This window comes from Arachis ipaensis, chromosome B10, assembly GCF_000816755.2.
Source record: "Arachis ipaensis cultivar K30076 chromosome B10, Araip1.1, whole genome shotgun sequence".
NCBI classification, from domain to species: domain Eukaryota; kingdom Viridiplantae; phylum Streptophyta; class Magnoliopsida; order Fabales; family Fabaceae; genus Arachis; species Arachis ipaensis.
In genome coordinates this window covers 135,669,895-135,689,888 of record NC_029794.2, presented here as the reverse complement: position 1 = coordinate 135,689,888, position 19,994 = coordinate 135,669,895, and the positions used below count along the sequence as shown (strand labels likewise).

The window sequence follows — 19,994 nt, the reverse complement described above, 5'->3', positions numbered from 1 at the left end:
ATTTGTTCGGTCTAATTTAAATATAAATAATACGATTTAATCGATTATATGTGCTAAATTTTAATTACTAAAAAATATATTTTTTAAAAAAGATGTTTTAAATGTATTTGTGACTTTGTGTGAGTGACTTCCTATTAATATAGGATATGTTTGTTTTATTATTTTTGTGAAAAAATGGATTTTGGAATTTGATTTTTGTATATAGTTGAAAAAAGAGCTCAAGATTAATTTAATCAAAAGCTATTTTATTAAATTTTTTAAAGAAATGCATACTGATTTTATAGGAATTTGGTTATTTTGTTAATTCAAACAAATATATAAGAAAGTTTTTCTTTATTTTTTTATATTTATAATAATTAGGTTCGGAGTCATTTTTTATTTTTTGGCCAGGTCAATTTTAGTAGAGAAAATATTTCCATGACTTGTTTCAAAGAGAAAACAACTCACCGACCTTGCACAAAAATGTTAGAACAAGAAGGCATGATTAATAAAAAAAACTATTAAGCTATCAACAACTTATAATAATAAATAAATCAAAGAGAGAGAGAGAAAGATTTTTAAAAAAGACATAATGGTTTAAGAGTTTAAAATTGGTATTCAAAATCATATTTTGTTTGCATAAGTGATGCCAAAAATTGGTTACAAGTCTACAATTTGATCTTACAAAGCATAGATTGAGTTGTCAAAATGGCGTACATAATAGTTACAGTACCTGGCTTTTATATTAAGCAAACTAAACATGGCAGTGGCTGCATTGTGCAGTTGCTATTCGTATCAAATTGGGAATGTAAGATAGCTATAAGAAACATTTGACAACTCAAATGGTTAATTCATGAGCTGAGGTTTCTAGTGAATGCAACAGGGGACAATTTAGTATTAGCAGTGCAGCAATGTCAGCAAATAATGATAGCATCAAACTTATCATTTTACAGTTCAATGTCAATTGTGACTTTTAACAGTAAATTTTCTAGTGCATTGAAACAAATTTTTAGGTGCTAATGTGATATGTAATTCTTGGACTTGATAATTTTGTTGACAAAACAGCAATAGAACACTAAAAGCAGCTCCCTCATTTTGTTATGATACCCCTCCCCTCCCAACCATCCCTCTACAACATCATTTTAGGATCTTAAGTACATCTAACTTTTTCAGTGGCAAACAATTCTCTCATTAATCAATATTTCATCATCTTTTCTTCGTATTAACTATTTTACAGCAATAAAATTTAGAAATATGGAAAAGTACGGGGAGCCAATGGAATATTTGTACAATGCGTACAATGGAGGTTTATGGAGTATTAAAGATATAACCATTAGTGTTACCTTTTCTCATCAGTGTAAACTTTTGGGATGAGTAGTATCATGACATGATATTAGAGCTCTAGATCCGAAAGGTCAAGAGTTCAATCCTTAGTGAACCCCAAAATCATCTTAAGCTGCTATCCTAGCAGGACTCTTAGAATATACATAGTTACCATCCTATTAGACAACGTAAAATCATGAAAATCATGTTCTAGATTCTTACTAATGAAAAATTCAATTTGTCTGTAAACTTCATCCAACAATTATCAAAAATTAATAAACTTATGCAACAAGTAGTCACGATAAGAATGCTAGAATTTTATGCATTTGTATATATAAAGTTTGCAGCCAAAATAAAAGTGATCCGTCTACAAATTTAGATCCAACAACAAAAAGTAACCAAAGTAAGAAAACACCAAAATAATCACAATGACCTGAACTTTGCTAGACCTACATGAAATATAAGGATTTATTAAAATAACATAACAAAAAGCTGCAGGAGCAAAACTTTGAATAGGAACCGAATTTTAACAAGGCTGAACCAAGCTCTCAACATAATCAAATGCATCGAAGTCAAGATTGTTGATGTTAACGCGTTTAACACTATTATCTCTTCGGTCATAAAAAACTTCCTCAAAACGATGCCTGCCTCTCATCATGAAGATATTTCCATTCTCAAATATAAACTCCGGAAATGATAGCATTTCAACACCGAGATGGTGAAAACTAATCTTTAGCAATTGAGTCCAAGAATTTTCATCTCCAAACTCCTTCATTTGCCATGCAATAAAATGAGTGTCCTTGTAATTATGAAGAAGATACAGGCTATTTCCCGAAACTCCCAGAATTGGCGTTTGACCGGGGACCTCATCGATACCCTTTGGAAGCAGAATCTGTTTATGTGTATCCGATTTCAGGTCAAAAGAAACAATCATGAACATATCAAGTGTAACATCAGCCCAATCATAACCAGGTCCATGCGGGTTACGGAGAACTAGCCAATTAAGAGTGCCACCGATGAAGTGGCCATTAATATCTTCAGCGAAAAGCAGAAAAGCAGGGAGACTGTTGATCGTCTTCCAAGAACGGCCACGGAAGCTATAAACTTGCGCAGAAGAATCCCGAATGAGAGTCACTACCTTGTAACTGTCACTTGACTCATCATACCCAAACCCAGAAGAATGATACACATTGACACGTAAGCACGGCGAGTTCTCTGAAACAAACCCTGTGAGAGGGTTCCATAAACGAAACCAGATATCGCAAACACCGTTGTTGTGGTCGCAAAGCATACGGACCACACAAACCAACCCGTTGCATGAACCCGAAACCCAGTCATCTACATGTAGAGAGTGGCGATTCTCTTGAGCATCAAGAGAGGTTGATGGATTTTGGATGAAAGATTCAACGGTACTCAACACTAAGTCCAGTTTTTCTTCTTCGCCGAGGGGGAGCGCTGGTGTTCGCGTAAAGAGGAGGATGGCGTTTTTGGGTGATCGGTGAAGGTGAAGTTTGACGAAGTGAGGGTGGGAGATGATGGAGTTCCATGACTTGCACACAAGCTTGAGGCGCGTGACAGGCTTTGCAGGAATCCAAGAGAGGATCTCCATCACCACTTCACACAAGAGGAGCGCCGCTCTTGGGTGTTGAGCCGCCATGTGCATGCATGCCCTCAAAATGCAATTGCAAAGGTAGTTTTGGCACACTTTTTAATTTAGACGTGGGAGGAGAAATGGTGTAGGAAGCAGCTATTGAGTGTATAAATGCTTTACGCAAGTGTGGTGTCAAGAGTAAAAATCGGACCGTTCGATTTTTGAGTATACAAATTGGAGAGTTTGATTACCTTCACCAAAATTTAAATTTTCTCTTCCACACTAATCAGACTGTCCGATTAGTAAACTTAATTTTTTTTACAAATCCTGTTTCAGAAAAAATTGTTCCCACGTTCATGTTTAACACCCACATTTTCCATAATAATGCACAAAACACATATACTTCTCATATCCAACAAAATAAACCCTAAAAGTAGCAATAATTACGTTTAGTAAAATAATTTTTAAAATTTAAAAATACTATAAAAGATATAAATTTAATTGTTAAATTTAAAAATTAGTGACGTTATCTTTGACTTTGACTTTGAGTTTTGAGTTACTTCTCATCAAAAAAGAAGCAGCTGGATCTGGATATGAAGGAAATGAAGTATCTTAGTTGAGAGAAGCTCTGCTTCTAGCACATCAATAATAATACATTATACATTTGACATGAATTCACAATCAGGAAAATATTACAACCCAAAACAAATAAACAAAGAAAAGAAATAATGAAAACTGCCAAATCCTTAAGCTAAGATATTCAAAATGATGACTATGGACAGAAAATTTTGCACTTCTAGAGTTGCTGAATTATATGATGATGATGATGATAAGATTTCAGTTAACCAGAAACACAATAGATACTCTACAGAAGAAGAATAGTTATCATTTTTGCTTTGGTGATCCCTTTTTGGATCTCTTTAACTCCCAAGGTGGTAGGCAACCTTTATAATGAGAGTGCATAAATAATGAAGACATTGATACTTCCCTCTGTGGCATTGAGATTGATGACAAGCAACTGAATGCTGTTCTTAGCCTCCTCTTTTCATTATCACACCCTTCAAAATTTGGATCATGCTCAACTGTAGTTATTTTAAGGGATTCTGGAAGTATGCAATTGCAACAGGAACCTACAAGAAACACATGTTAAGTCAGTTAAACACATGTAGTAATCTTGCTTGCTATAGAGGCTGGAAAATTATCATCAAGTAACTCAGTTCCTTGGCTAAGATTTTAGGATGGAGTGGACTGTGGAGTGCAAATTAGTTCATAAAAAAATATGGTTTTTGAAGAAAATTTCATGTACCTATTCTTGCAAGTCTATTGACCCATTTTGGGATAGAATTGCCAGTCAGCTTGTAACAAATATCCTCACAGAAATGGTTGCAGTTCTTGACAATCAAGTGATATGTATCGCCGTTGTAATTCGCAGATTGTCGCTCCATGAAGTCTCGAATCTGGAGAGGATCCAAGCTAGTAGTTCCCATGTATATAGACTTCCTAAACTTAAAGCCAGGACACTGCCTTGGTTCAACCTCAAAGACACCACTTGTTGGATAGTCATGAGCTCCAAATGCATATTCAATTCCATAAACTGCCAAGGCAAGAACAGAACAACTCTGTCTCAGACAATAATCATGGAAACAAAAAGGGAAGTAAGTTGTAAAAGCTTACCTTCTACAGCAGAGTGGAAAATTCCAAGGCCTGCCCAATACATATAGCCATTTACTGTTGTCAAATCATATACATTGAGATAAACAGGTGCTTTCCCAGGAATAATGCTTCCAGCTGATTTCACTTTAGAGAATATGCAAAATGGGGTGGCTGATTTGTCTTTGATTCGAAGACGGACCACAGAATGCCAGCTACTCTTAAATCCTGATTTCATTTTACTGATGGTACCCGGAGCCTGTTAATAACTATATTACCTACCTGCATATCAGCATATACATTTAAGACCAAGGACAGAACATTTAAGTACTAAGTTATCATGTAACCTAGGTAGTTCAAATGATACTTTCATCAACCTAGATCCATGTTCTTCAACTCATGATACTTTCTACTTCTTACATCAATGATTAAAATATCATTGTCAGAATATCTAGTTGAAGGATTGTTCTATATTTAGTAACTTTTAACCTATGTTGCAAGCCACATAATTGAGATAATACTCAATTTGGTCCCTGAACTTACACGCGAGTCTCAATTTAGTCTCTGGAGTTTCAATTGTCTCTATTTAGTCCCCAAACTTTGTGAACATAACTCATGTTAGTCCTTGAAACAATTTTCAACGTACAAACGTTAACGGAACACTGTCGTGACAGCCAGATGTCACGCTAAACTTTGTAAAATGATGTCGTTTTGGTTTTGACACTCAAATAACCTAAAAACAACATCCTAAATGGTGTTTATTAAATTTTTACCTAACAAAATAAGTAATACGATGTCGTTTTTGAGCTATTTAAATGTCAAAACCAAAACTGCATCATTTTACAAGTTTTAAGGTGATGTTTTTATACTAAAATTGGTCTCATGGACTAATATGAGGCACGTTTATAAACTTCGGGGACTAAATAGAGGCAATTGAAACCTCAGGGACTAAATTGAGACTCGCGTGTAAGTTCAGTGACCAAATTGAGTATTATCTCCACATAATTCGCAATAATATCAGCTATGTACTCTGATAAGACAAGGATGTTTAGTAGTTTATGTTCAAACTTCATACACAACAAATATACATAGTTCAAAATCTGTGGAATTTTAACCATGGATTTGAGACTAATCACTAGAATTTAAGCAAGAGACCGCACAAGGGGCTTTAAGTTTTCTATGATAGTGAAGATTTTTTGTTATATCTTTTTCAAACAGACACAAATAGTGAAGATCTTTTGGTTATATTATCACTTTGTTAGTATATATGACCCTACTTGGGCCAAATAAAAAGGCAGTATCTGAAGCATAGCATATGCTTATGCAGTGCCCACAAAAAATAATTCAAGACATTAACATTGGATTCTTTCATAGTATAGTATACTTCACTTTTATTTTATTTTGAACCATCTATGCCTTCAAAGATTGTTTCAGTAAGAGTAATGATGTCACATCTGGAATCTTAAGAAAAATAAGAACAAGAAGAAGGGGGAAATAAAATTCAAAGATTGTTTCAAAAGGTGTAAGTAACTAATAACCTGAATTTGGATTAATACTAATAGCATCAGCTTTTTTCCAAAAGACAAGGAATGATTGTGATGTTTTTTATTTTTTGAACATTATTTTAAAAAAACACACCAGATTCAACAACTATTTTTTATTGAAAAAAATTCTAATTTTCCTTTTTCCTTTCAAAATGTAAAACCAAAAATCTAACTAGTAAACACAAGAACTTGTAACATCTTAATTTGCAACCTTCAAACTAAGCAAAATTTAGAGCATGTAAGATTTTATTAACAGTAATTAAGATCTAACTCATATCTGAGCTAAAATAGTTGAAAAAAATAAGAAAAATAAAAGTTGAAGAGTATAGATCAGATTAGAAAGCATAGGAGCAAAAGAAGAAGAAATGCAAGAGAGATTAACATAAGATTAAGAAACCTGTAGTTGAAGAAGAGAGAGTGAAGTGAAGAAAGTTGTGGAGAGGCATTGTAAGTGGTAAAGAGTGAAGAAGAGAAGGCATTGGAGGAAGGAACACAACAATGTGTTTCTGAAACTCACAGTGTGTTTCTGACACAAAGCACAACACAAACACACATTATTAGAGTAAGAGGCTTCAAGTGATTGAACAAAGAGAAAGAGAGAGAAAGAAAGATATCTTTTTTTTTTTTTTTTGTGTAATGCCAATTACTACTAAAAGGGATTTAATTGAAAAAAAAATTAGTGTAGGGACCCAATTAAAAAGAAAAAAAAGTATAGAGACCTAATTAAAAATTTCACGAAACTATAAGGGCCAACAGAGTAATTAAACCTTTATTTATTTACTCACTTGCAAAAATGCAAAAATTTGGTGAAGAGTTTTGTTTTCACCCCGGAGATCTTTTTGACAAAAGTAAATGGCAATTTGTTTCTATATTGTTCTTATTATTTTTTAAGTATGAAAAATTCATGTATTCATTCAAAACAAGTTATTTTGTTTTTGTTCCTTTTTCAAAGTTGAGAAATGTATTGATAATACAATGATAAGAAGTTGAACGCTACATTTTGATATGAAACTTTAAGAAGATATGTTATATTTTATAATATGGTTTAATATGTTATTAGTGTTTATAGTTTTATTAAATTTTTAATTAGATTTTTATAGTTTAAAAATTTGTACTTGAATTTTTATGTTAGATATAGAAATTTGTAATTAGATTTTTTTACTTATTAAAAAAAACACAATAATTCTAAAATGCATATTTCTAAAATGTCCTATAATTCATCACACGTCAAATACTTTAATTTTAAATAGGGTAAAGTATATTTTTTATCCTTAAAGTTTGACAAAAGTTTTAAAAATACTCCTAAGTTTTATTTTGTTTTAATTTTGTCCCAAAAATTTTCGATTTGCATTAAATATACCTCTAACGGCTAATTTTTCAAAAAATTTAAGACCAATTCAACAACAATATCATAAGAACAACCCTAAATACAAGAAAATCAAGCATAATTTTCATGCATTATTTTAGATTGGTCTTAAATTTTTTGAAAATTTAGCCGTTGATGGTATATTTAATACAAATCGAAAATTTTTGGAATAAAATTGAAATAAAATAAAACTTAGGAATATTTTTAAAACTTTTGTCAAATTTCAAATTAAATTTTCATGCACTAGTAATCTGGTATCAATAAATATATAAGCCCATTTAAACAACTTTCCTATGTGCAAATACACTGCTTTTCCTCTTTTTATTTTTATTTTTTTGGGGTTCAAAAGTAGTTCTTTATATTAGCTTTAAGATTTTATTTTTATTTTTTTATAATGTAAGGTTTGTTTTAGTAAAAGTTATACTTATATACATTGAGATAAATTATGGTAAATAATCATTGTAATGGATAATTATTTGTAAGTATTTTTGTAAGAATTTGTGTAAATCTTTAAAGAGTAAAGACTAAAGAGACATACTTTGACCTAAGAAATGATTAGTGTTTAATCTACTTCAATTTTGGTTATGAAAAAATAGATAATGATCTATAATTATATAATATTTTCCTACATTTTTTTTCGATCTTCTCCATATATAAAAAACCCTAATTAAATAATATTGGCAATTTTTCTTTAAAAAAAAGTTAACATCCCCAAGATTATTAGTCACTGAGAAAAAAAAAAAAAACCAAGATTTTTTGCAACTAAAAGTAAAAGTAAAAACCCGAAAGAAATTCTGTCCGGATTTGACAAATTGACATTGACTGAATATCATATTGCGTTGAATGATGACTCACTCTATCTCTTTCTGGATTTTTTGCTTTATCGAAATCTGGTCTTTTTTTTTTCTTAATTTATTTTGATTAAGCAATTCTCACTAACTAATACATACTAATAGTAATATTTAGTGTAATACTTAGTTACTAGGTTTTATAAATTATATACTAAGCATTTGTTTTTTTTTTCCAATTGATACTTAATGTAAAAGAGTATAAGACCTTAAATTCTCAAGTCAAAATCCTTACTCTAATTTGAGCATACTTTAAAAAGAAAAATATTAAAATATAATCACTAGCTATTGCAAAATAATTTTTATTTGGTCAATAAAAATTAAAAGAAAAAGTACTATATCCCATGGTATCTATCGAGTTTATTTTATCTTTTTATCTAATATATTTCTTTTCCTCCAAATATATCATGGGATAAAATATACTTTTTAGTGAAGTTTGACAAAAATTTTAAAAATATTTTTACATTTTATTTTGTTTTAATTTTGTTCTAAAAATTTTCAATTTGCATCAAATATACACTGACGATTAATTTTTAAAAAAATTTAAGATCAATTCAACAATAATTTCATAAGAACTACCTTTAACACAAGCAAATCAAGTATAATTTTCATGCATTATTGTTATATTGATTTTAAATTTTTTAAAAAATTAGCCATCAAAAATATATTTGATGCAAATTAAATTTTTTTAGAACAAAATTGAAATAAAATAAAACTTAAGAATAACTTTAAAACTTTTGTTAAACTTTAGGAACAAAAAATATTATTTATCCTGTATCATATTATGCAATATTTACACATTTTAATCCTTTTCTTTGTCACCAAAAAAAACATAATCCTTTTCTTAGTTTCTTTTTTCTCTTCGTTTTCCTTTTTGTGTTTTTGGGATACACAAGTTGTAAAAAAAAATAAGGATTCCACACGTTGATGATGAAACAGCTGGAATGTGATTAGTATATTATATATGTAATCGTCCTTTGAATAATATAATACATTATATTGTTCTTCCATGTATCTGGAGATGGTTCAGGGAATCCTATGAACTCCAGCTATTTCAGATACTTAAAAGAGTTCAGATTTTCATTAAAGGAAAAAAAAAAGGAATAATACTTCGTATGCTAATTAACAACCAAATGCAATTTAATATAAAACCAAAGAATGTTGTTATTTCACACTTTAGCATTGAGATGCATCATTCTCTTTTGGTTTCTTTAGTTTAATTTATATTTTTCTTTTTTCGTTATTTCAAATTAACTTGTGAGTTGTGAAGTACATATTTGAAACTATAAAAATCATTAGAGTATTATTAGGGTTGTTAAGAAGGTAGTTGATAGGGATAGATTTACTTACAATAGTAGTTAGATATGTATTTATAAATAGTTTTGTATTGTTTTATTATCAACACACTTGAATAAATTTATTTTTTTAGTTTTCTCTCTTAATTCTAACATGATACGAGAATCATGATATTTTTTATGAATTTTTTGAGTTTTTTTTATTTATGACCAAAATCTTTTTTTTTTCCTATTGCAGTATTTTTCTCTCATTTTTCAATCATTCTTCAACAATATTTTTTTTGTCATAAACCACATATTTTAATTCTTCACAATATTTCAGATTTCATAGATTAAATTTTTCCATGATATACCTTCAGACACGCCTCCATGTATCACCAATATCCGCTACTCAATCTTTTTCTATTTTGGTTATCCTAGCTATATTTTTTGCCTCTTTTGTGACGGTTCTAGCACCGAATTGAGTCAGCGATTTCACTATTATCTTTGTTTTGCGTTTTGAAATGACAGAATTCAACTCCACCATTTGCTGTTGCTGCTGGATGTGCTGACATGCATTACTTGAAGTGTTGTTGCGTGTCAACCACCACCTTTATCACCTTCTGCAATATTTTCACCCATTTTGTTTATCAAATTTTCAGCGTCTTCACTCGTTACCACTCACACCCTTGTGTTCGTCTATCCATCCCGAATACAAAACACCCAAAACCACTATTCTTCCACTCGCATCCATGCTCCTCCAGAAGTTGGTTGCTCCGTCGCTCTCCATCTATTTCCATATTTATTTTAGATCATCTGATTAATGGGTCAGATTAACAGTGTTAGTTTTATATCAGCTCTACCGTTAGATCTGCTTCCATATCAACGGTCCAAATCTTCCACTCATTAGTCCAACATATAGCCATATTTAACACGGTTCTGACTCACGTCTCTGTCTGACATTCTTCGCCATTGACCTTGCGTTGACTAGGGCTTATTCGTAATTAGCATGCTGACATGGTATCCTCAACTTATATTATGTTGCCATGTGTCATCGCAATGCTAATTTGGCAAATGATGTGGCAGTTAATGTGTCATCATTTGTAGGATCTCTACTAAAATTTTTTGGTGTTATTTTTTCGATTTTGCTCTCTATTTTTACAATTTTTACTCTGTTCTTGATTTCACTTTTTTTTGGTATATTTACAATTTTCATGAAAAAATCAATTACTTTTCAACCATTCTATTTGGACCATACTTTCTAGCAGTTTGTCACTTTTTCTACAGTACGTCATTTTTTCTACAGTCTGTCATCTAATGGCAGTTTTTTGATAATTCGCTATCTTTTTGACAGTTTGTCATCTTCTTGGTAGTTTTTTTTTTTACAATTCATTATTATTCTAGTAGTTATGTTTCTGTTTCTTTTCGACAATTTTATCTTTATTCCTCTGATAATTTTATTTGTACTTCTCTAGCAGTTCTATCTATGCTCCTTCGATAATTCTATCTGCGTTTCATTTTAATAATTTTATCTACACTTAATTTTGATAGTTTTGTCTATACTTTGTTTCAGCGATTTTGTTTGCGACTATTTGGTTAGTTTATACTTTTTTTTTTATTATTTTAAATAAGTTTCATCACATGGAACTAACAATGAGTGAGAAGACTGAACTTGTAGTTATACTATATGAAGAGTTTCAAGTGTACTGAGAATACTGGTATTATAGTTGTTTTAACCGTTGATCTGAATTATAAAATATATATATATAATATATATTAATTAAAATCAACGGTTAAAATAATTAGAACACCGATGTTCTTGATACACTTAAAATTTTTCCTATACTATACACATATAAAATTTTAAAGTTTATTCATATTCAAAAAACTTATTAAACTATCAACTATCGATTAAGAAAGAATAAATCCCCTTCGTTCGAGTATATTCATTGGCTCACATAAAAATTTTATTTAATGAAAATTGATATAATTTTATTTATGCTTATATATGCTTAAATACTAAGTGTATAAGACCAAACTCAGAATAAGTAAAGACCAATACAAATTAAACAAATTTTTAACAAGATAACTGTACGGGACTTGGTGCAATTATCAAGAATGATCAGAATAAAAGTATTACACACGAGAAACTTGAAATTTAAATTATAAATTTAAATTAAATAACGCATCAAAAAATTTAAACTCCAAATTCTAAACTTATATTAAATGCATCCAGCCTGAAGCAACGTTACAGATGACTCCAACAAGCAAAGGATGTGGAGATGCCTAATCAAGTGCGAAGCCCCTTCACTTTGAAATAACTAATAACTAACATAGTTCGTTTTCCTTTATTTTTTCAATAATTTTTTTTTATCTATTTGTCTTTTTCTTTTTTTTTTCCCCTTTGGTCTGACATAACAGCCAAGTAGCCAACACATAAACACTCACTCACGTACATCACTAATTCTATGAATTTTATATTCTACTTCCTGAACTTATGCCAGATCCGAACCCTTATGTAGTTCTTTGTGAGACATCTAATTATGCCGCTGGATCAAAGCCTTAGCTGCACTATTTGGGTTTGATTCTCAATTCACCCTCCTAGGCATGGTTAGTGTTGCACATGAAGTCGGATAAAATCGAATTCGTCTAAATTTAGATTCAGTTTTAAATAATGATTGAATCTATTTTTGAGATTTTTATTCAAACCAAATTTTGATGAAATTATATTACTTTTGAGTTACACTAGAACTCAATAAAATCTGAATTTTGATAAATTTTATGTCAAAAAATTATGATACATTTATTTATAAAGAAGAAAAAATATGCTTATTATTGAAAAGTTGACATCCATATTTAAATTTAAAACTGTTATAAATTTTAAGTTCATGCTTCTTTGATATATTTCATAATTCAACAAATGTGATTAAAAATAAAATAATAAATTTATAATTAATATAACATAATATCATAATTAATTTAAAACATATATATTTTTTAGTATTTTTAAAATATAGGTTTAATTATTCTATTGGTCCCTATAGTTTCGTAAAATTTTCAATTAGGTCCTTATACTTTTTTTTTTTAATTAGGTCCTTGCACTAAATTTTTTTTTCAATCAAGTCCATTTTAGTAGTAATTGGCTTAATTTTATAGGGACACAACTAAAAAAAAAAGAATTGGTACATGGGCCTAAATAAAAAGAAAAAAAAGTGTAAGGACCCAATTAAAAAAATGGTGAAGGACTCAATTAAAAGAAAAAAAAATATAGGGACCTAATTGAAAATTTTGCGAAACTATAAGGATCAACAGAGTAATTAAACCTAAAATATATATAGGCCAAGTAAAGTCTAATTCATTTCAACCAGAGTCTCTTTTTGAGACAGATTTGAATTCTCTAAAGTTTGAATTTTACTTTAGAAAATAAAATATAATTTCTCACTATTTATTTTATAGATGGGATTAAGAATAAATATAAAAAAAAATTATTTAAGAATAATAGATCATATTTTACCTTATATAAATTTGAAATTTAAAAGATCCAAATTTTGTTTGAGACACTTACTCTAGACCTAATAAAATTATATTAAATTAATCCCAAAATATTTGAGTACTGACCAAATTTTTGAATCGATCCAGGTCATATGCACTTCTGGACAAGGTTATGGGGGAGCTCCCTTCGCTACTTGCCGAGGTCCATTACAAATTTAAGTGTAGGAATTAGTAACATGGAGAAAATAAGTTAGGAAAAGTCAAGGAATGGCTTTACCGTGGAGGATAATTTTAAATTTTTTTAAATAGAAATTCAAATGTTCGATTTCAAAAATTAAAGGATCGAATTTTTATACGTTTGTCTTAAATCCTATTTCTAGAAAACTAAATTTTTAAATTAAAATATTTTATAACAATTCAAAAGAATATCATTGTTAAGCTAATATAAAAAAAATTGTATAAATACAAAGTTTTTCATACAACACAAACGAAATAAATTATTTTGAATTTTTTAAGCTAAAGTATACAAATACAAGCCAACGAGTAATAGCTCAAATGACATACTCTCTCCATACTCAATTAAGAGGTTGCGAGTTCGAGTTTCCTATGTTTGGTAAAAAAAAAATATATACAAATACAAATATAAATAAAGATTGATAAAACAAATCTAATTGCAGAACTTTTTCAAATATACCCTTAATTAATTGAGTGATAATAACAGGAGATAATCTTACCATTGTTAGTGCCAATAAATTCAATAAAAAATGTATATTAAAATCAAATCTATTTTCTATGAAAAGATTTAAATGAAAATTAAAATAAAATCGTGACGAATACTCTATTTTAGAGTTTAGATTTATCCTTGCATTACCCTTTCGCGCCACACCTCTCTCTCTCTCTCTCTCTCTCTCTCTCCACTTTTCAGTTCTGGTAAATTTTTGAAGCTTTTCTTCACTTCTCAATTTCTATTCACTGGTTAATCTTTTTTAAAAACCTTTCTTTTTGTTTCCGCTTTCCGTTTAATGCCTTAGTAGCCATTCAAATTAGATGATTTGAGTTTTTGTTTCGCATTTTCTTTTTCTTTTTTGGAAACATTAGCGACGTCTTATTTGGTGTTAATTGTTTGATTTGGTTAATCCATCGGCATTAATTAGGATGCTCTATTTTGAATTTTTTTTTCTGTCATGAAATCTTTTCAGCTAATCTCATTGATTTCACTCATATGAATGGTTTGATTCGGGTTATTGGCTTTACTCGGAAAACACAAGAAAGAAAAAATTGAGGGAGAAAGAGAAGCTGATTGGTAATTTTTTACTAATAAGTTGCAAATTTAAGTTAATTTTTATTTTTCATTGTGCAATTATTTAATGTCATTGTTCCTTGAGCGTTTGAATCTGTTCAAAATTAAACAACCATTAACGAGTAACGCTAATGTGGCTGGGTTTAGTCAATTGATTGATTCGTGTGCTTCTAACTTCTAAGGCTGTTACTGGATTTTCATTTTCTTGAATTATTTATTTATTTATTTATTTAGGAAGATAGAGTTCACAAGTTTCTGGAGGTAGATGGGAACAGAAGAATCCGATAAACTTGGTGCATCTTTGAAATTTATGGAGCCTAAAGATGTCAGTAAAACATTCTGTTTAGCATCTCAGCTAGGTTTTTCTATCTGCAGTCTGTTCATAACTCACTTTTTTTTTCTCTCTCTATTTTTTTTAATTCCCTTAATAGGAAACTGTAAACAGGTCTTTGCAGCCACATTGGACTAGTTCTATGCAGGTTTGAATGATTTTCTGGTTTTTAGACAATGTAAGCTATTGCTAGTTTTACTCAAACAGAGAAAATAACTAATAATTTATGCCTCTTATAAATAGGCATATCATAATGCTGGTTCTACTCCAATTCCCTTCTTAAACCCGCATTATGGTCCTTACTTTGGCCAATTCATTTGGCCGAAACAGGTAATGATATAGTAGTGTTAATGCTTCTTGTACTAGGTTGCTCTCTGTTTGACTATGACTAAGCAAGAAATCATGTGCTTCAATTTATAATTCTATGTTGTTTGGTGCAGTCAACCATCACTCAATATAATTTTTTGCACGAGTCCATGAGGATTTCTAATAATTCTGCTATAGCTGGAGTGATTCCAAATCAGCAGCAACAACCAAGTGCTGTCCCAGTAGTTGGGCCTGCTGGGGTAATCCTTAATCTATTTGAACTATTTTGTAATTTATTTTTCTAGGGATTTAAGCATATTTTCATATTGTACTGGTTAATAGTTCATGAATAATTCGTTCTCCTAGAGCAATCTATCTGATAAGATGTTGACTATTTGAAGTTTTTGTTTACCGGTGAGAAAATGGATGCTGGACTGTGATATAGTTTTAGAAATGCAGATGATATTTAAGTGCAGAAGGCAGACATAATATTGGCAATGCATGGAGTTCAAGTTTAGAAAAGTACTTTAACATGAGATGATGCAGGAGGTGCAAAGGATCGGGAATTAGGTGTTGGACTATGCTAATATGGTACTTCATGTATGACAGGATAGTATTTGGATAGTCTGCTAAGTTATGGTGTTGCTTTGAGGGTATTTAAGTTTTTTAGCTTAGATTTGTTTTTGGTGAAGGTACTGGGGTATTTTGTTTGTTCTGTTTGTTTTGTGTTGGTTCTTCCTTGAGGAAGCTTTGGACTACCATGCTCAATTTGAGCTCTTGTTAACCATAAAAAAAAATTATAGTTATACGAGTTTGTACAAGTAGAACTGCGTATGTATGATACAAGTGCTTCGCATTTTGATCAGGATGCTGCATCAGTTTTTTCTGAAAAAATACAAAGGATGTTTGGTGCAAATAACGAGGATTCAATTAAAAAATGTAATGGAAGCTTACAATCTAAAAGCTCAATCACTAAGGAAGCAAAAGAAATTAAGATCAGTTGCTCAACTCCAAACCATGACATGAGTGGAGCAAGTGGAGGCAAAGAACCTTCAGATGAAGGCCATGACAGTAAACATGTATGTGGATAAATTGAGTTTTTATATTTTCTGGCCCTTTAATACGTGTACAATTGAATAATGTAATACTTTTTACTATTAATACTTAAGGTTAACTGATTGTTTTCTGTTGCAGGATTTCCCTTCACCAAAGCAGAAATGCAATGTGGTGTCTGAAAATGGTATGCTTTAAAGCCGTGATTTAGTTCTGAAAAGGGATGAAAATTCATGTTTTATTATCTACTGTATTTTGAAGACAAGATGCACTTAAAGTAACTAGAATTTAGTGTAGTTAATTTGACTAATGATCTTGCATTTTCCCATATGCAGTAAATTCAAGAAAACAACACAAGGATACAATGGCTGGTCTGAATGCTTCTGCCAGTGTTGCTAAACTTGCAAAACTGGTAAAATTCATTTTAAAAGGGTTTGGGAGTTACATGTCCTGTTTGATTAATTTATTAAACAAAACAAAGAACACAATCTAGTTATTAACGGAGATACTGAGTAATATTCTTTGTGAATTAGCATGCCTATGGTGTACCGAAAAGGCCTTGTTGAAGTGGTTATCTCTTAATCACAAAATTTATAATATGCAATGCCACCAATCAACTTTAGATTTCAATTCGAGATAGACGGAAAAGCCAACCAAAAGAAAGAAATGATAATGCTGGTTTTCCGCTTTTCAATTTTAGACCTATCTTGTAAATTCCTTTGATACATGGTTGTTTATCAAGGTTAGCGTTTATGATGGTAAAGTACGGCTTAAAACATATATCTCATGCTTGCTATAATCTAAATTGAGTTTTAAGCATGAGATATATGTTTTAAGCTGCACTTTACTGTCGTAAACGCTAACCTTGGTAATCATATGACTAGATACTCGGCCAATAATGCTCGGTAAAATTTATGAGGATGATGAACTACTCGGTGTTTGGCATTTCAAAAATGCTATTTGTATACTAAAATCAGCCACTATGTATTTGTGTACAATACAAATATAGTTTAACTCATTTTTAATGTATATTTTATATTCCAATCTATATTCTACTCTGGTGGTTGACTTTAGTAGCTGATTTTAGTGTACACCTAGCATGATTGTTGACATTTATTTTTAAATTATTACATACTGACTTTTGACAAGTACATCATCAGTAACTAGCATGGATTTGGAACTGTGTGAGCTGTGGCCATTCCATTCCTCAGTCAGTTGTATGGCCCAGTTTACGATCCTAGATACTACTATATTTACACTATCTGTCCTGTACTACATTAAATCTATGAGATTCATTTTATGTCATTGCTCTTATATTGTTTTCTTGTTTCATTTCAAGTGAGCATTAAAGAAGTTATATCTTCAAATTCTCTAAGGTTTTCATATGTGTAATTTTGTACTTGTTCTTTCTGCTTTCCATATTCTGTTCCTGTCAATTAAGAGCCTTTCATATAAAATGCTACTAGCATTTTGTTATTAGTCTTCTACCTAGAGATCTGTGCTGCATTGAAAACTAGGTTATCCTTTGTAAACTTTTGAAAGTAAATCCTTGCCCAAGGTATCCTCAATATTATTACCCATGTGACCAGGCTTATTGTTTCTTACCAAGTGCATCTTGTTTTATTTCTTTTACAGGAAAATGATGAAATCAGGAAAGAAAGAAAAAGATTATCTAATCGCGAATCAGCCAAGAGATCAAGGTTAAGAAAACAGGTATACTATATATACCAGTAAAATGACTTGCTAGGCAGCAAGCATGGTCAATTAAATATGAAATGTTTTGCTTTTAAGAATTAAGCACTGTTTAAATAAAAGGTTAAAATTGAATTATTGATTCATTCTTATACTATTACAGTGGAAGTAGTAAATTTTCTCGTGCTTCTCTTTCTTGTCATATATATATATTTTTTTTGCCTATTTTTGCTAGCTTTGTATTCATATACTATTGTATGTAGTGATTTTTTAATCAGTCTTCCATATGATGTTTTAAACGTTTGTATTTGGCAGAAAGAATGCGAAGAGCTACGTGGAAACATGGACAATTTAAAGGATGAAAATTCCTCACTCACACACATGCTTATAAGGCTTTCAGAGGAATGTATGGATCTCAGCAATGAAAACGATTCTATCCAGGTGCTTAATTTAAATATCTTAGTCATATTACTTTCATTCTACTGAAGCAATTAGATTCATTCTATACAATAAGCCATATGTTATATTCTCGCTACAAAGTTTGCAACGTAGGTGAATAAACTATTGGTAAAATTGGTACTCCATGTTATCAATTATATTAGTACTTGTGGAAACATGGAACTGTTTGTTGCATGACTGAATTTGTTCTCATGATGGTTTTTTGCTCCGTTTTTCATGATGTCTAAATGCTTAAACGTGAAGGCAAAGAGCTTTTTATATCAAGGAAACAATACTAACAGAAAGTGTGTGATTTGGTTGAGGAACAGGCTGAACTGGTTAAGATGTATGGAGCAGAATCAATAGCAGATCTATTGCCCATGAAGCCTTCTTGACAATATTGCTGGTGGATACGCAGACACGAGAAAAGAAGCAAATCTAACATCAACTATTTTTTTCAACAACCACTTTTGAGTTTTTTCCCTGCCTTAAGTTTACAGTTAGGTTATATATATAATATGCATGCCAATTGCTAAGTGCTAAGAGCATTGTCACATTGAAAATAAAGGAAGAAAAGAGTATGATAATGATGTTTTATGGCACTTACATGCAAGTAGTATTCCAGTTACTTATGAGTACTTCCCAAAAAAATAAATAAACAAATACATAAATAATGAAAAAAAAAAAAAAAGAAAGTAGCAGTGGAACTTTGAGGAGTTGAATCAGTTTGTTCATTCAGCAGATTTTTGCTTCTATTTGACTGACCAGTCCTGACTTCCTTTTTTCCTTTTTATTGTATTGTTGCAAATAAGAAAAATATGCAATTGTGCTGTATGAAGACTTTATGGGTATCTGATCTTATTTAGAGAAAAAGAAATATTCAATTATGTAGATTCTATCTAATTATTTATTTATTTTTATTCTTTTTCATAACGGTTATAACTATTGTATTGTAATTCTTTTTTAATAATTTTTCAATTATGTTCTCAATATATGTGCTATTTAAAATTGGGAATTTAATTGAGGGCAATGCTAACTTTTATCTTCTAAGGGATGAATGCTACTACATTAGATCTTCTCAATTTTTTTTTTATTTGAGAATGTAAAGTGCGATTTCTTATCATAATATAGGTTGAATTAAGAAAAAACATGAAAAAAATATTAAAAAATTAGAGATTATACTTAACATTTTTAATTGAGAAAAAAAATTAAAAGAATTCATTCTCTAAATATTATCACAGTTCAATTTTTATTTATAGACGAATCTCCCCATATTATTTATTCAATTTTGTTGATCATGCTTAGTTTTTCTTTCCTTAATAAATTATATTTTCTTATATTAATATACATTCTTTCATTTATTTGTGGGGTTTTGCTAATAAATGACCTAGATTACTCATAGTTGAAAAATTTCAAGTTATTGTTCAAATGCATTACAAAAAAGGTTTATCAATCGGGCAAAATGCCCAAAAAATTTACATAGCTATTTTAGAGCGAGCAATTATGAAGTTTGTACTTAATGCTTTTAAAATTTTTTTTATAAGAACTTTGTTTATAAGTATTAAATTACTAAAATAGTTATCCTCATTTAAGTTTATAAAGAAAAAGTGTAAAAAAGATAATTATATCCAACCAAAAGTAAAATTTGCTAATTTCTATTAAAAAAAAGTGAAAGTTAGCATTTTCTTGATTTCATTCATTTTTAAATTAGTTATTTGATTTCTTTTATTTTTTGAAGTAAATGAGAAATAGATATATTTAAACAAACTTTTTTTATTCAAATATATTAAATATTAATGATTTTAAA

General features: G+C 30.1%; 3 protein-coding genes across 8 annotated transcripts; 1 reads left to right on the top strand and 2 right to left on the bottom strand.

Moving 5' to 3' along the window:
* LOC107621179 (F-box/kelch-repeat protein At3g23880-like) lies at window positions 1,829-2,959 on the bottom strand. The gene has a single exon (XM_016323214.1). The coding sequence runs from the start codon at window positions 2,957-2,959 to the stop codon at window positions 1,829-1,831; it is 1,131 nt and encodes a 376-aa protein (XP_016178700.1).
* Window positions 3,513-6,743, bottom strand: LOC107624218 (deSI-like protein At4g17486). The gene is made up of 4 exons (XM_016326700.1): window positions 6,485-6,743; window positions 4,568-4,825; window positions 4,200-4,487; window positions 3,513-4,023 (listed from the first exon to the last, which is right to left on the bottom strand). Exons 2-4 carry the CDS (start codon window positions 4,779-4,781, stop codon window positions 3,779-3,781), a joined length of 747 nt encoding a protein of 248 aa, XP_016182186.1. The 5' UTR covers window positions 4,782-4,825; window positions 6,485-6,743; the 3' UTR covers window positions 3,513-3,778.
* LOC107621849 (G-box-binding factor 1-like) lies at window positions 13,891-19,078 on the top strand. Of its 6 annotated transcripts, none has more exons than XM_021113950.1 (12): window positions 13,912-13,997; window positions 14,267-14,370; window positions 14,610-14,692; window positions 14,799-14,846; window positions 14,942-15,028; window positions 15,139-15,264; window positions 15,871-16,083; window positions 16,199-16,244; window positions 16,393-16,469; window positions 17,693-17,770; window positions 18,065-18,190; window positions 18,452-19,078. In XM_021113950.1, the coding sequence occupies exons 3-12, from the start codon at window positions 14,633-14,635 to the stop codon at window positions 18,551-18,553; spliced, it is 963 nt and encodes a 320-aa protein (XP_020969609.1). In that variant the 5' UTR covers window positions 13,912-13,997; window positions 14,267-14,370; window positions 14,610-14,632; the 3' UTR covers window positions 18,554-19,078. The 6 variants fall into 6 exon arrangements, with proteins under 6 accessions (XP_020969612.1, XP_020969608.1, XP_020969609.1 ...); XM_021113948.1 differs by having other exon boundaries at window positions 14,602-14,692; XM_021113951.1 differs by having other exon boundaries at window positions 13,914-13,997; window positions 14,602-14,692; window positions 18,517-19,078.